The sequence below is a fragment of the Cygnus atratus genome, chromosome 1 (genome assembly GCF_013377495.2).
Source record: "Cygnus atratus isolate AKBS03 ecotype Queensland, Australia chromosome 1, CAtr_DNAZoo_HiC_assembly, whole genome shotgun sequence".
Taxonomy (NCBI): Eukaryota; Metazoa; Chordata; class Aves; order Anseriformes; family Anatidae; genus Cygnus; species Cygnus atratus.
In genome coordinates, this window is record NC_066362.1 from 43,709,420 (window position 1) to 43,726,385 (window position 16,966).

The 16,966-nt window shown below is 37.1% G+C and overlaps 1 protein-coding gene across 1 annotated transcript in view; it reads right to left on the minus strand.

The window, feature by feature from the left end:
- Positions 1 to 16,966, minus strand: part of UBN2 (ubinuclein 2) — a 55,614-nt gene that overhangs the window by 13,342 nt on the left and 25,306 nt on the right. Inside the window, exons 6-14 of the mRNA XM_035544309.2 lie at positions 15,486 to 15,984; positions 12,077 to 12,147; positions 11,217 to 11,346; positions 9,766 to 9,884; positions 9,036 to 9,149; positions 7,921 to 8,064; positions 4,350 to 4,400; positions 2,923 to 2,965; positions 709 to 2,247 (exon numbers count right to left, since the gene is read on the minus strand). Coding sequence (XP_035400202.1) covers positions 709 to 2,247; positions 2,923 to 2,965; positions 4,350 to 4,400; positions 7,921 to 8,064; positions 9,036 to 9,149; positions 9,766 to 9,884; positions 11,217 to 11,346; positions 12,077 to 12,147; positions 15,486 to 15,984 — 2,710 coding nt within the window. The remainder of the gene's footprint in view (positions 1 to 708; positions 2,248 to 2,922; positions 2,966 to 4,349; positions 4,401 to 7,920; positions 8,065 to 9,035; positions 9,150 to 9,765; positions 9,885 to 11,216; positions 11,347 to 12,076; positions 12,148 to 15,485; positions 15,985 to 16,966) is intronic.

A 16,966-nucleotide genomic window follows, 5' to 3' on the forward strand; every position in this document is an offset into this window, starting at 1 on the left:
TTCTGTGCAAATAATAGGTTTGCACAGGTTTTAGAACAACAGTATTTTCAAAATATTTGTTTTATATTACTTTTTAACTCTAATGAGAAAGTTCTGCACAAGCTCTTAAATAATTTCTATGAAGTTTATATATCAATGACCTCTCATTCGATTTGACTAGATCCTACAAAATAAAACACACAATCACAAATACTAAAAAAAAAGCCCTTGCAAATGTTAAATACGTCTTGCATTACACTCTAACCACAAACAACTGAACTCCAGTTTTGCAAACTAACCACAAAGCTTGGCAACAAACGTACCGAGATACCTCTACATATGAGCTCCATCACCAGAAATAAATACGCAAGAATACAGAAATCTAATAATGCAAGACAATACTGCATTCCCCGAAAATATAGCCACAGAAAGCCCACCTTTTCTAGTGTTCTTAAAAAGAAAAAATGACAAAACTGAGTTCTGTTTCACACTACAGACCAACCAGTATTTTACAGTGAGGATTCCTTCCACCCTGATCCCTGGATTTCCCATCAGCTGGAAATACCTGTTTACTAGCGTGAACTAGTTTCATCAGTATTAGCATTTATACTAGGGAAAGTGTAAACATTAACCTTGTGACTCATTTTCAAATCAAGATATTGTAAGCCTGTTTACAAAGCATGATAAATATTAATGTCTGATTTAAATGTAAACATGTTAGATGCATACCTGCACACTGGCTGCTACAACTGGAGACCCTGAGGCAGAAGATGGTCTGTGTGGAGTTGACAATTGTTTAGTAGCACCCTGTGTTCCACTTCCTGCTCCCCCAGACAGACTAGTCCTACTAGCTCCACTTGAGTTAAGGTTACTGCCTCTGCTGGCAGGTACATTCATTCCAACTCCACCCAAGTTATTTTTACCAACAGTTCCAGAAGGAGAAGAGTTGGGCAATTTTGAAGAAGCCTGAGGGTTCTTTGCAGGCTGAAGGCCTGAGGTGCGATTAGAGGGCAGCAAATTCATTGTGGGAGACTGCCTGCTGATATTTACACCACTGGTTTGTTTATGAAGGGGGTTGTTGCTGGAGTGACTACTCTGGGAAACTAGTGCACTTGAACTGGAAGAACTGGGTGTTGTTGCAGGCCTGGGGGATGAGGTGGACTTAGATGAAAATTTAGGCGATGCATTGGGCTTGGGTGTCACAGAGGGCTTAGATGCAGTGGGCTTGGGAGAGGCAGCAGGTTTAGGAGAGGCAGCCATGGAGAAGGGAGGCTTGAAACCCTGGGAAGAAACCTGTGACACCATAGCCTTGGCTAAATAGTTACTAGAGGTAGAGGTGCTGGATGTTGTCCGAGAAACCAGTGGGTGAGATACTTGAGAGCCACTTCCAGATGAGGGGTTAGACAAAGGTAGGCGATACACTACAGACTTCTCTTGAGCCTTGATGACTGGTGATGAGCAGGTCAGTTTGGGATTACTGCTCAATTTCACCACTGGATTGGTCTGTGATTTACTAATAGTTGCTTGTAAAGGAGATACATATTTCTGCTGTACAGCTGAATGCTGGTGCACCTTTGTCATTTGTGATGTTGAGGAAGAACCACCTTGAATCTCAGAAGATGATACCAGGATATTAGCATCCTTGGGTCTTTGAGAGGAGGTGGAAATAGCTGCTTGGGTCTTAGAGGAAGAAACATGGGTCTGTGAAGAGGAAGAAGCAGCTTGGATCTGACTTGACCTCTGTAGTCCTTGCTGAAGAAGCTTGGCTGGCAAAGGCTCTAAGGAAACCTTAGGATTTTGAATTGAAGATCCAGCAATAAGGCCTGAAGAGATACCAGTGTGAACTAAGTCCTGGGGTTTCTTTGGTACTGGCCCCGTGTGACCAGCAATAAGACTTGATGAATGGGGTGTTTGAGTGGGCTCTACTTTCTTTGAAGTTGCCAGGGGCAACTTGCTCATAATGCTTGCCAGTTTCTCTTCCCTCAGTCCAGGGCGAGGTCTGGATGTTGGTGTCTCTATGGTGGATCCAAGAGGTGATCCCTTGGCACCATTATTGATAACTGCCAGAGCATCAGAAATAGAGTCCAGTGATGGTGGGTGGAAAGAGAGGTCTTCATCCAGTGAGTCGTCCAAGCAGATAGTCTCTGGAGCTGGTGTGCAGCTAGAGCTGGCTGGGGTGCAGACCGGTGCGCTGGTACTCAGTGTAGTAGCACAAGTTGAATTGACTGAAGACGTACAGGTTTTCTGTTCTTTCTTTGGACTGGAGTCCTGAGAATGAAGAGATAAGAAAAGACAAGTTTAATAGCCTTTCTGGAGGAGATCCAAAGTCTTATTTCATTTAATACTATTATTCTGTACATTCAGTGGAACCCAAGATCTGAAATTTTTTATATTAAGATATAGATATTTAGATGTCAGATACTTGTGTGCTAATTCAATATTTGTATTTTAGAGTCTAGTGCTGTTGCTCCACATACAAAAGTGCCCCCCACAGTTAAGAATAATCTGTGCTGTGAAGAACAGGATAGTTAATCTGACCACTAAGTAAAAATTGCTCCTAGGCTAAGACAACACCTAATCATGTCTAATGAACATCTCTGTCAACTTATGCTATCCTCCCAACCACACATTTTTCCAGTGTTGCCGAATTTAACACAAGCCAAAAGCAAACAAACCACATATTAAAAAAGGGAACTTTGATGGAACTATTTCCTTCTTCATAGTCAATTTTCAAAAAGCTATATAAGCTTAATGTCACAAAACTATACAGAGAAGTCTCTTGTATTACTTAGCTTGGTAAAGTGGGCTTTAAACCAATAAGCTCTTGCAGCATTTTCCTTAAATTAGCATTTACTAGTGGAACCCTTCTGACAGATTTTTTTTTCTGGAACAGAGGCAAGAAACTGTTTGGATCAAATGGTCACATAAAAGTCAGACATTTACCTTCGCTTTGGGTTTAGGTGCCAGAATCACCTTCTTCTTTGCCCTAAATCAGAAGAAAGCAGAGGAGATAAATGTGCATTAGAAGACAAAAGAAGGGCAAGTAATTTTAGTTTCAACTGTCACCCTGATTATATCTCAGTAAACTAGAAGGATAACTACTGTGGTCAAGCTTTTATAATAAAGCATTCTTGAAATAGAAAAAAATCTCTTAAAATAAAGGGTGGGGGACAAGCACATGGTTAATCCATTGTTGTCATGTATCTTTATATAAGTTAGATGCAAAATTCACTGAATTGCTGATATAACCTGATGTATATCAAAAGTTAAGATACTTGTTTTGTACTTTCTCAATTTAGAGAAGCTTCAAAGCATCAAGGCATTTCAGCCTCTCACAATCTTAGGAATTTATCTTAACAGAGCTTTATCTGAACTGACGATACCTATAACAGTCATACTACTTCACCTTATATTGCTGTTTTTGTCACTGAGGAAGGGATATACTTTATGCTCTCATTTATATTTCAAACCACAAACCCATTTTTTTTCCTGACAAGTGTTTTGTTGCTTGTCAACTGTGAAACAGCATACCTAAATTCTGTTTGTTGCAGCAAGCCATTTAGCAAGGTTCCAGTTTTGGTTCCTCCTCCCCCTCCAGTGTAAGTGAACACCATAGGACCAACTTCAGTTATGCAAGCAAAGACAGTACTGAAGACTATTAGTTGTCTGCTTCATCTTAGAATTTAGACATTCCACATCTTGCCTATTTCTATTTCTTCAAAAGGATCACCAGATTAACACTTCACAGCTCTTTCAGTCCTCTTTTCTAAGCAACTAGGAGCATACCTGGTTAAAAAGACCTTTCTGTAGATGGACCACGGCTCAGTTTTGCCATTATGTAGAAAAATATCCTATGTTAATCTTAGCTATCAAGAGAGTTGTAATTTGGGTGGTATTCAAAGCTGTAATTGGTTATTTGAATTCTGTTTAAGCGAGGGTAGCTCCTGAGAGGGCTGTGGCATTGTCTGAAAATCTAGAAGGTAAAATTTCACTAAGATACACAACCTACTGGAGCTACAGAGACTTATTAAGAAAATGAAAGGTAGAAAGTGCTGGGTTCAATGTAAGATGCTGCAAAGCAAAATTTAGGCAGTACATAGTGCTTTGGAATAATTTGAGAAGGTGTTAGTCCACAAAAACATCCACCTAAGTTATCTAGCCACTTCAAAATCAAGTTAAAGTACAATACCACAAGAACATTATAGGTATAAGCCTAAATTAAACAATCACATTTATCAACATTTTAAATGGCTTCAAACAAATCCCGAAGTATTTCCCTTCTCTCCCCTCTGTCCAAAAAGAGATTACGTGAAGATGGGAAGAGATACTATGAACTAAAGATATTAGTAAGTTGTCAATACTATACTCACGGAGCAGAAGTGAGGTGATTGTGAACACTCCGACTTTCTTTAAAAAGCATCCTGGAAGAGTGGTGAGAAAAGAAATGTAAGGTGATTCTACAGGGACAGTCAACATACAACCACCTCATACACAAGTACACTTGAATTTTTAGAAGAATCCTTTGATTGTCTGTCCCCAAAGTAGCCAGCAGGTGGTTTGTCTGTATTACTACCATGATGCAGATACAGGCATAAACAGAAGAAGGATAAATAAAAAATGGTTAAGCATACATTCAAAATACGTGTGTCAATGGCCACAAAGAAGTTTACGTAATACAGTACCACCTCCTTCAGCAGGACAGAATAACATTTTGAATTCTGTCCTCAAGGGCTAAAAAAATATTTAAAATACCCAATTAAGCATTATTGCAAACTCTTCTACATGCATGTTTACATGTTGAACACAGGTTTGGGTTTTGTAGGTTGTGTTGTTGTTTTTTTTTTTTAAAGCTTACTATAGTAAAGTTAGAACACAGGAAACAAGCTTGTGCCTAGTTGTCTTCAATATTTTGTATAGGTCATTGTGTACCATTTCTGTGACTTCAATTACACTGTATTTACACACATACTTTACTACAGAGCCAGTGATACAGCTCCATGAGTGACAGGAGTTGCCATGATAATGTTAGCAACTCCTGCTCTGGGAAGTGAGAACAATTCCTGACCTGCATCTATACTACAGCTTGCTATCCAAATGCAGCTATAAATGGACAGTTAATGAAAACTCACTCCCCCTTCCCTACTTCCAGGTAGGCAAACTAAAATAGACAAGATTTTCCTACATCACTGCCATCGTGCTGATCACATCATGAACAGCTGTCTAAACAAGAGCTTTTCACCACCGAAAACACATCCTGTAGAGCTGCAACAATTCTGAAAAAACAGGTATCTACAAATCTCATATCTGTATTACATTGCTCCCCATCAAAGACTACTGAATGCCTATGAAAAACATAAGAAAACAAAAGGAACTTTCCTCATTACAAGTTCCACATGCCACTTTCTGACCCATCTGGCTTCACCAAAGTATTTTCCTCCATGCCTTCTGCCCGGTGCTTTGTCTACTCCTCGATCTTTTTCATTTTGGGGGCATCCCAGGCATCAGTAATTTCTAACATTATCCTTAAAGGTTTAAGGCAAAGCATAACTGCCACAGGAACAGAAGTCAAAGATACAGTACAAAGAAAGGCAGCAAGAACACACTTAAAAAACAATCACTCCACTGCATACGTATATTTAAGCTATAACAGCTGATGAAAGAGGTCAGGATGAGATTGCCTCTGTGACGTGATTTCAAGTGTGCTATTCGACCTGTAAGAAATAAATTCGCTGCAAGCCCACTTGCAAGACCTCAAAAGAAGAGAAACTCTTGGAATTAAAAGGAAAAAAACTTCCTGTTCTTTTGACTTCTTTTAAACATACACATATTTATATTGCAGGCATTTTTAAAAACAGATGTGGAATGAATACACAACCCACTTAAAAGTGGGTTACGTTATCTGAAAAAGCTTTGAAATCCTTAAGGACAAGAAGAATTTCTTTAAATCCATGAATATCAGTAAAAGAATCTTAGGAGGCTGAGTATGAAAGTTATACACAGGAAAGTAATGTGACAAAGCAACACTACAGTTGTGATACACATGAAGAAATGAACTTGGTGCAGTTCACAGTTATATCTATACCTCATGCTTCTACAATAAAGTATGTGGAATGTAATACAGTTAACTTTGGAAGAGCAAGAAAATTTTCCTCTGGTCTGAGCTCACGAAGTTCTAGTAGTATAGGCCTACTCTTGTTAGTAAGCATTCCCTAGGAAATACACAGGCATTTCACGTTAAAAATGACCTACTGATTTTTTTCTCCATTTCACATAGTTTCTTCTTACACAAGGCCATATATAAAGGTTAAAAATTATAAGCCTTCAGCATGATCTCTACTCTAGCATCGCCCCCAAAATAAATGTGAATCCAGCATATGAACAACACATGCTGTATTAGGAGTCATCACTGAGACAACAGGAAATATTTGCTTTTCCTCTTTCCATGCACAACTACCTACAAGTTCTGACAGGTCACTTCCTAAATAGAAAGCAGGGGAGAGTACTCCCCCAACCAGAGGATCTAGAACCATTTCTGTAGAAATTTATTTACAATACCATGTTGTAACATCATTTCCCCCAATTACTGAGATAGCCTCTGTCTGCCAAGAAAGATACTTTTACTATTACCTCACAGAAAAAGGATTTAAAAACAAGTTTATTTCCTACATACCCAATTCATTGAAAATTATTTACTTAGTATGCTTTATAGCCAGAATTCTGTTTCTCACATCACAACTTCTGACAAACTTTTCTTTTTGACCAATTCATTTTATTTTGGTCATTGCCTGTTTCAAAGTTGCTTACTACTGCTTGAAACATGCTTTTAGACAGAAAGCAGGTTGCTTAGAACAGTTGTGCAAAAGCCACCTGAACATAGTGGTCCTGGGCTCCAGCTGGTTCTGTTTGAGCAGCTGAGTTTGAGCAGAAGAGCTCCAGCAGTCCCTTCCAAACTCAGCCATACTGTGAAAGCAACTTGGATCTAAGCAGAAGGTAAAACCCCTCCCATAAGAGGTGAGGAGAGGTTTTACCTTCTGCTTATATTTATATTTATATATATATATATATATATATATATATATATATATATCACATTGTATTTTGAACCTGTCAGAAGCAAGTCCAGTACAGATGCTGTGAGGTCTTAAAACAAACAAAGAAGTTCTTTTACTTCCACTGACAAATGAGAACATCCACCTTTCTGGCAGAACCGCTGAAAGGAACGATGGTATATGTTCCCATTCTAACCATCAAGCTTAACACGCTATAAGGAGATGGCTGACACTTATGCTTTGAGGCCAACAGTTCTGTTGCTTGATTACTATTGCTCCCACTTTATTCTTCCCCCTTTGCACCGTTGTTCTCTTAACAAGTTGTTAGGAATCAAGTGTAAGTTTTCATCAAGAAGCTGATTTATTTTGAACCATAGCATCAGAGCATCCTAAATGCATACACAAAATAAGATAAAAATCTTAAAATCTTAAATGTTTTTTAAAATCCAGCCTCGAAGTTCCCACTCATAATTCTAAAGTCTAAATCACATTGCATTATCAGACTATTAAAAGCATACCAACAACATGGCTTTATCATTTTACATCACAGGAAAAACTTTCCAGTTACCCTTTTCTCTGTCTCAGTATTTCCCTTCAAGGAAGCATCATGGACTATGTTATGAACTCCAGCAAATTAAGTATCCAACAGATGACAAAAGCAATAGTTCTCCAAGAAAAACAGCATTTTTTCAGCTCTTGGGCTTGCAAAGATGACAAATCTAATTTCTTAAAAACTTTCACTCTTTTTTTTTAAATATTCTATTTCCACTGACATATTTTGAAGTTTTGAATCAACAGTATACTTTAATGTTGTTTAAACCTATCTCAATAAATAAGGCTCAAGAAGCAGTTTAACACCAAAAGGAATAAATATAAAAAACAGGTATCTTACCTTGCCTGCATCCAGCCTTTAGGCCAAAGTGGTTTCACTTCTGTTTCCATAAAGGTTTTGAGGTAATCTTCAGCAGACTGACTTCTATTTGGCTCTAGCTCATAGCATCCCAGCTTGATCTTAACAAGATTACACAACAGAGACCTGCAGAAAGAAATACAATAGATATACTGAAAGAAACAATCTTTTCAAAAGTTCAGCAAAAAGACTGAGAAATAGAAGCACTGATGCTGTATAGCTGCTGTCCACTGGCAGTCGTAGAAAGAGTTCAACTCTTTTCTCTCTAAATTTTTTTTTTTTAAACTTTACCACTGTATAAGTTGCTACTACAACTGGTATGATCTGCTGCTGTTTCCAGCAGACCACATGGTTCATCTCTTTTCATCCTCACCATCATTTAATTAGTTTTACATCTTTGTCATTGCCTCGTAACTGAAACATCTTCTCTCACTTTGCTCACAATTACCTTCATCTCATTTAAGATGGAAAATGTCTGTGATATGAAAGCAAGTGAAATCCACACTACACTGAATTATTCCAACACAATATTCTTTCTGACAAGGATGCTGTCTTTTACTGTCCTTAAAGATATAAAAGTGCACACAATTAAGTAACATTGACCCTTCTAAGCCTTGTGAATGAAAAAAACGAATTTACATATCTCATGATTAAGTATGGCTCCCTTCAGGTCAGCCCAAGTTATACTGTTTTATACAGATATAATATTTATTCCATTATACATACATATATTCCATGAAGATTGCTTCCCTACTGTCTTAACATACTATGGATGAAAAAAAATTCAATGTGAGAAGCCCAACAGCCCCTTTCAATATTTATACTTGTTTTAAAATTAAATTAATAATTTCCCATGCAAGTTCTAAGTTAGAGGGCTCTGCCTGCTTAAAATTGTTGAAATCTAGATAATCTCAATTTTCAGTAAAATCTACTCTAAGGAAACAGAGAATTCAGCATGTCAGATAAGAATCTGTGATGCTCTTCAGAATGTACTTCTGAGAACAATTATTTATTAAACACCACCATGTTATAAAAACACACACAAACCTGTATGAAGTCAGTGAAAAACTTTGATGGCAAAGGTAGTTTTGTCTCACCTCACTGTGTCATCCCAATGAAACTTCTTTCTGGGCCCCACAACCCTCTTTCCAGGTTTCTCATCATCATCTTCCTCTGATCCATTCTTCTCTCGTTCATCTTCTGCTTGCAACCTACATTTAGAACAGTTGTTTACTTTACAGGTGTACTACTACAGACAAAACATTTAATTAGAGGAGTGTTGTATTAAATGTTAGTAAAAAAGAGACCTGTCTTCAGATTCTCATTATACCCTTCCTGAAAGGGTAAACAGCTCATCTTGCCCTCCTCACTGCTTCACGGTCCTCAAAGACAAGTACAAGTGAAAAGGACACACTGTATGGATGTTGCCAAGGATGCTGATCAATCTACTAATGCTTCTCCAAGTCTAAAGTCAGCTAACTCTTACGGAAACAACTGCAATATAAAGGAACAAAAGATAACCGTGAACCTGAACACACCATCCTCCTACTTTCCCTCCAATAATCCATCACACTGGGTATCTCTGGTATCCTTCTCACAGTTCACAATTTCTTTCCCTCAAGATCTATTTCATTCAGTTAATGGGATTTCTTTCTGAAGTCCGGTGATAACATCACTTAGATAATACTAACTACTTTGCACAACTCAACTTACAGGCACCTGTAAACGGCAGCTGAGTACTTGGCAGAACTCAGAGAATGAACAACATGGAGACAAACTTCCGGGTAAACTCTAGAATGGAAATGTACAGACTCCAGAAATACCTACTTAGCATTCTTAGCTTGATTGCGGGCCTGACAATCCTCTTGGTATTTGCATAACTGTTCAGGCATGACATTACTGACAGCCAGTTTCAACTTTTGCAGTGGTTCTCTCAAGCGGTCATCCTGTGAAAAAAAGAAACACTGAAGTAGTCCTATTAGATGTAATGTAAAGGTCTTTTCAGAAAGTTTCACAGAAATTTTCCCCTCACTCCCAACAGGCAATATTTCCAGTACTAGCTATTGACTGCAGCAGTACTTGCCCACGTGACACCTGAATCCTGTGAGGTGCACCAGTGTTATAGAAATGCATATACTTGAAATTTCTCATACAACTAATGAAATCTTGAGACCAGAAACGATGAAGGATAGGCACAAGGAAACAAGTCACGAATATCCCAAAACATTATGACACAATCTCATTAAATAATCCTTTCTAATCAAAATAGGGAAGAAAACTTGAGGTAAAAAGCAAGATGACTTGACTGATGAGCATCTCAACACTTGCAAATAAATATCTGATCAATCAAGTCTCCCCCAAAACCTCTGTGGTATAAAAACATCTCAGTAATGATGAAAATCTATGTATTGGATTATTATTGTCTGTGTATAGGTTATTATTATTATTAAATGTAATTTACATACCTCAAAAGTAAGGACCATTTATAGAATCATCTCCAAATATTAAGAACTCCAAACATTAAAGTGATATCGTACTATACACTTCCCTACATGTTTTAAATTATCTTCCCACATCTAACTTCACATTCTTAGTCATAACTGTTTCCTGAGAAGAACTAGGATGCTATATGCTATTATATCTTAACGCTTAATTTAGAAATAGCGTATGAAACCGTATTCCCTCTAAGCAGACTGAGTTCTCTGCATACACGATCATCAGATCCTCTGCAAGATTTAGACCTGATTCTCATCTAAAGAACCAGGTCAGGATACTTCAAATCACAGATACCTCTTTTCATTTGAGAGGAACACACACTCTTTAAGGAAAAAGCAACTGCAAATGAGATATAAAGCACTTGTGAGACTTAGCCATAAAAGAAGTATATTTGCACAAATAATATAGGCTGGTCATCTATTATCAATCCACCCTTTTTTTCTTGGCACAAAAATGTATGAATGCAATAGCAATTTTAGCTTGTCATAACCTTGATTATTATGGCTTTCTAGTTCTTTTACTTTGATATCTACCCTGTGTCCAGCTTTCAAGATGAAAGCATTCCATTCTCAAATAGAAAGGTCTGAAATACTTAAAATATTTGTTCTTTAAGTAGTGACAAGAGCACTCACACAGGAAAAAAAGTATTTATGCTGATCTAGCAACTGTTCCAAAATCTTTTGCTTTATCGGAGACAGTGGGGGCTGTTGCTCTTCTCTTCTGCATTCTTTCCTTACTGTTACATAACTGACTCACACTGGAGCTACGCTCCCCCCCATTACCTGGACATTGAGGTGTAACTTCTTCAGACGCTTTATCAGTGTGTCCTTATTGCATGGCACAAAAGCCTCAAGGTGAGAGTACACTCCATTGCGGATGGCAGGATTTATCTCCTGTAACTGTAGCTCAATACTGACAAACAAACAAGAGACAGCCAACCAGTGAGGTACTCCAAGATGAAGATGACAACTGAACAAAAACCTAAGGAAGCTTTGTATGCATAACAGGTTTTAGCTATGCATACTAGAAATAGCAGCTTGGGACATATTTTTAGATATGTTAAACTAAATTTTGAGCAAAGGAGGAAGTCTTAATGGCAAGAAACCACTCAAAAAAGACTTTCAAATACATACTTCCCTGGCAACGTTGAATATTGTATTTACGAATTGTATTTACTCCCACCATCACACATCAATCTTGATAAAATTTTGGCTGCTTGTCTTCTAGAGGTTACTTTTTTGTTCTTTAATATTATTAAGAGCATAGAACCCTCTATATTAAATGTTTAGTTGAAGGATTACAGAGTAAGAATAGTCAGCATTTTTCTTCATGAAAGCTGAAGATGTTTTGATTTATGAAGATGTGGGACAGGAAGAAAAAATGGCAATTTTGTTGAATTTTACACATGAAGTCAAGGACATAGGGCACTACAAAACACTTTACAGTGGATAAAGACAGACAGATAGTCATGACAGGAGCTGTATTCATATATAAATCTCTTTAGCTAGTAACTAGCTTAGACTGATCTACCTTCATTGACTTTTAATGGCTTTGTTGGAACAACCTCATTAATACTTCCTCTTCTGTACTTTTCCTTTCACCCCATTTCCAAAAAGGGAAGGTTGTACAGATAAGCACTTACTCCAGCAGAATATTATTCATGTCTTGTGTGAAAAACTTCTTCCTGCCTTCTTCATCAAACATCTTGGCGGCCTGAAAATACAGCAATAAAGAACATTCAAAAGTTCATAGAGCTCATTTTATCCCAAAAACATTTGTATCTTTACTTTTACAGCTATATCATTCCTTATTTTTTCTTCTTAAATTTGGAAAAACCTTACTACACTCAGCTATTTAGAAAAGAGGTGAGAATTACTATTATATTCAAATAGAAACTCCTTGTTCTAGTGCAAGCAATCATTCTATTTAGATTCTGTCTGGATCACTGATGTTAACATACTAGTCTTTTCAATAACCATGAAGGGAAAAAAACAGAAAAGCTGTTCTATTAGCTTAGAGCCAGCAACATCATTATCACTGATGACTTTAAAAGGAGGAGCATTGCTTGATGCTCTTGCCTGTATGACTCATCAACACTTTCCTACTCTCTTCCTTTGTTTGTCTGTTATGTGCCTTGCCCAGTTACAGCTTTCCAGCTTTCTTAGATCCATCTCAATCCTGCAATTTCTACACAATTCCCTTGCATCATCCCTCTTTTCTGGTGCTGTCCAGCATACTATCTATCTTTAGACTAGGAGTGAAAACTGGAAAATCTCTGTCCCACTAACTCTTTTGTATTCCTCTCTGGTCTTTTCCTGACTTATGAGATGGAAAAAAAAAACAAGATTACTCCTACACATACTTCCTTTATTTGAAGTTTTTCCTGGTCTCTCAGGAATGCCCATGCAGAATTACCATTTTTGCTCCTATCACTTAGATTTTCCACAAACCATGACAGCTCATGTGAAAAAGCCAAATCAATTCCCTATACTGTTCAACAGTTCAACAAAAATCAGTAAAATCTCCTCTCCAATGTCGCTTCACTCTGCAAATTTATGAAAGTCAAGAGAAAGAACACTGAGAAGCTTGTTGTCTTAAGATATTCTAGCACTGGGATGAGAGCATGAGTATTTGAAGGGCTAGAAAAGGATATGCATGCAAGTGTGGTATCATCATACTGACTGATAAACATTAGAGGCAGTCAACATGCTATGTGGCTGAATATTCAAATTAAAAAGGCTCTTTAATCTTGTCTTTAAAAATTTTTAGTTATCAACTTGTGACAACATAGCTAAAAACTAAAAATTCAAGCATTAACTTGACCATATTCCTTTATTACTATTAAATACTTACTGTTCTTACTCTCTGTAAATGACCCATGTATGTTTGAAATTAAAGTATTTTCTAGGAATGTAAACTCTATACTGCACAGGGAAACAGGGGTCTGTTGCTCCATCAGAAACTGTAAGGTAACCAATCGTCTTGAATGCTTTACCATTTCAGACATGAACGTATACCAGAGTTTTTTTAGTTCCTGTAAGGACTGCACTCCGCTCACTACTTTCTACTGTACAGTCAGCTGCTGAGGGGACGGTACTATCTGTTTTAAGATTACTGAAGCATTTGCTCTGCTAAAAAAATAAGAAAGGTTATAGGTGTTTACAAGCGATAAAGATACCAAAAAGACAAGTTTGAAAGTATTAAATCCAGTATCTTTCAGGATAATTAAAACAAGGATTGTTACTTTATGGTTTATAGAAAGTGGAAGGAAAGGTGCTTTGACATTTCAGTCCCAGGGAGATCTTAAAGCTAATTTCATCATTATGCTATTGTACTTAATAGTGTTGCTGGTCTTTGAAGCAAACAACACCAGCAGACTCAAGAAACACATTGCTATCAATGTTTTTTTTTTTGTTCCACAGATTATCTTGACAGCTACCATCACAATAGAAAGTAGCCAATCTATTACTTCTCTGCTTGTGTGCAATGCTGTCTGTAGTTCAGAATTGCACGCTGAGGGAACCAGAAGACATTAATCTACAAGAAGAGGTCAGGAAGTGTTCATTATATACAGCCAGTGGCTTTCTAATTTTATTTTATTTTTTTATCTTATCTAAATATCTAACATCTCCATTCATGGAACACAGGTTTTTGGCTACAGATTCTTAACTTTCTTTGCATTAAAGAGCACTAAAGGTATGAGACTGATAAGTGTCTAGAAAAAACTGTACAGGAACCATTTTTCTTTTTTCTCCTTTCTAAAAAGATTTTTCTCTCTCACTGATAATGTCTGTTGATGGCAATTTGTAGAAGGTAAGGAAGTTGCAACCCTTAAGTCATTACAGTCTAGTTCTTCCCCAAGTCTACACATAAACTTGCTCTGCTCACCAAGGGCCAAACTTTCAGAAAACATGCTCAAAAGTAGAAGACTGTAGAGTTGGGTTTTCCAAGCACCACTGAATTAAAGCTTTTTTCCAACTGCGTCTGTTTTTTATTTATTTTAAAAGCAGTGAAGCAGCATGAATTTTGGGAAGGCCACTAACACTTCCTTATTCTTGGTCTAAACCAGTTCTACTGCTGTTTTGCTAGAAACTTATTGTTCATTCACAGCAAAGAATCTGAAAATTCAAAGGTAGGCAAAAATCATCTAATTTCAGAGAATACTAATCCTTGTCTGTATTTAGACAAGTATATTTTAAAACATCTAAGAACATTATAAAATGTTTACATACAGCTAAGATAAGCATTAAGGTTATCGTTACTTTAAGTGGTAGCAAAGCAAGCTCTGCTACTGTTTAACTATTTTAATGGAAAAAAGTAAGTTCAACTACTACTACAAAACTTATTCTGAGTAAGGAAAAGCTGCACTTTATTCTGAGTAAGGAAAAGCTTAATAGATAAAATCAGAATCTGAACAATCAAACAACAAATTTATTCTCAACTTAAGATAACATCCACAACTGAAACAAGGAGCATATAATACCTTAACAGCTCTGACCCCTTTCAATAAGTTGTAGGAATGTTTGTAAGCTGGGAATTTAATACTTTTTATTAATATTTGAGTAGTTTGGGCTCCATTCCAACTTTCCAAAAGAAAATATTTTTCTCCTTTTAAACTGTCAAGTTAACATCATTTTGTGTTACAAAGGCAGAATTCCAGACTGACATTAGATCACAAGCTGCAATAGTATTTTGGGTTTCTTCCTCAAAACTAAGTGAGGAAGCACAAATTCATTTTACCAACTAATAATTCAAGTTAAAATAACACTGATATTCCCATTCTGGAAAAAACATCACAAGTTCTTGTACATGCAAGATTTAGTAGAAAACCTTGTCTCCTCTGAAATAAACACTGCTTCAACAATTGACCTGCATCATCTGTGCCCATTTTCAGGAGTATAAATACAACCATTAAGACTGACATTAAGATCCATTCTACATTTTTTAGCATTTCAACCAGCAATTCAAGGATGGTAACTCAGACCCTAATTAGTCTTCCTCATTATCTCAGATCCTTGAACGCATTCCCTCATCATTGAGTTCATACTTACTGTTCGAAGGTCTCCAATGCGCTTTTCAAGTAGCATAGGCAGACCTTCTGGGAGGGCAGGCACCTGCTTGGGTGTCATGACCTGAGAGGTGTAGGTTGCCTGAGTGACATTTCCATTTTCTCCTGACAGCTCAGATACTGGGCTGCCATCAGAAGTGCCATCAAGCAACTTGTCAAAGTCAATGTCTCCCAACATCTCCAGGGCACTTTCAGCTTCTTGCAGGAGCTCACGTTCATTTGTGCTACCAAAAATGGAGAGGACAGGATCATTGATCCTAAGATTCAAGTCAGAGATATCATTTCCTGCACTGAGAGAGGAAGAAGGAATTTTACTAGGGGTAGAGGTTGCAATAGTCACTGGAGGTTTTGGACTAGATTCCTTCTTCCTCATGGCTTCCTTCTCCTTTTGAAATTTACGGATCATGGCAGCCAGAGAGAGTGAGTCTTTATAAAATTTCTTTTTCTTCTTTTCAGACTTGTGTGAATTTAAGGCCATTACTCTGTAGAGGAAAGAAATCTTTCATTAGAATGCATGTGACTTTGCTAAAGGTGACAAAGGCCTTGAAAAATTTGGGAGTTTAGCGCAATTAAAAAGTTAGCAACAGTAAACAAGTACTTTGTGTTTCCATCTTCAGACTCTTCTACCAATCATCTCAAACCCTTGCTTGTCATGTGATGTCATGTTCAACACATTTTTTTTGTGGGCACACTAAGTTTTGCGTACATTAAGGTAAATCTCATTTACTCTAGACTTCTATTTAATTGTGGAGAAGTTGGCACAGTTGTTAAACTTACAGGTAGACTGATGCTACTAAAACACTTAAAACTTGCATCTCTGACTGATGAACAAGTGTCAGGTTGCTTGAAGTTTAGACACAGTGCATATGTTAAAATAATTCTCTTCACCGCTAAGAATTTTGACATGCAGGGTCAACATCTATATACTACTCAAATTGAGCATCTCTCCCTCCAGCTCATCACCTTAATAAAAAAAATACTATCAACAGATTTTCGATACCAACTTGAATATTTGTAATAAGACAACTTTCACTCAAGGACAATTTTACAGAAGGCACCATCTTAATCCTTCCATGCTAACCTCAGAATACCTTTGTGTGCTTTCCTGTGTTAAGAAACACACAGGATAATCAAGGTATGTTTGAAGTTTTCCAGAATAAAAACCTAGGGATAGGAAATTAATTTTCGTTAGAAGGTGGAGAAGAAAGATGCAATTCTTACTGTCAGAAAACTCTGGGTAGGAAAATGATGGATAATGCTATTCATAGACTCAACATTTCCATGTTTTCCATAATTCATCTTTCTCTGTTTAGCTACTCATTCAGAATTTTAGGGGAGAAGAAAGTTAGTTCATAGGATTTACTTAAGGAAAAAAAAAATTCAAAATCAAAACCTGTTAGCTACTAAATATAGCTTAACATTACAGTATCCTGAACAGCTATGATAATCTTGCTACCGCATGTG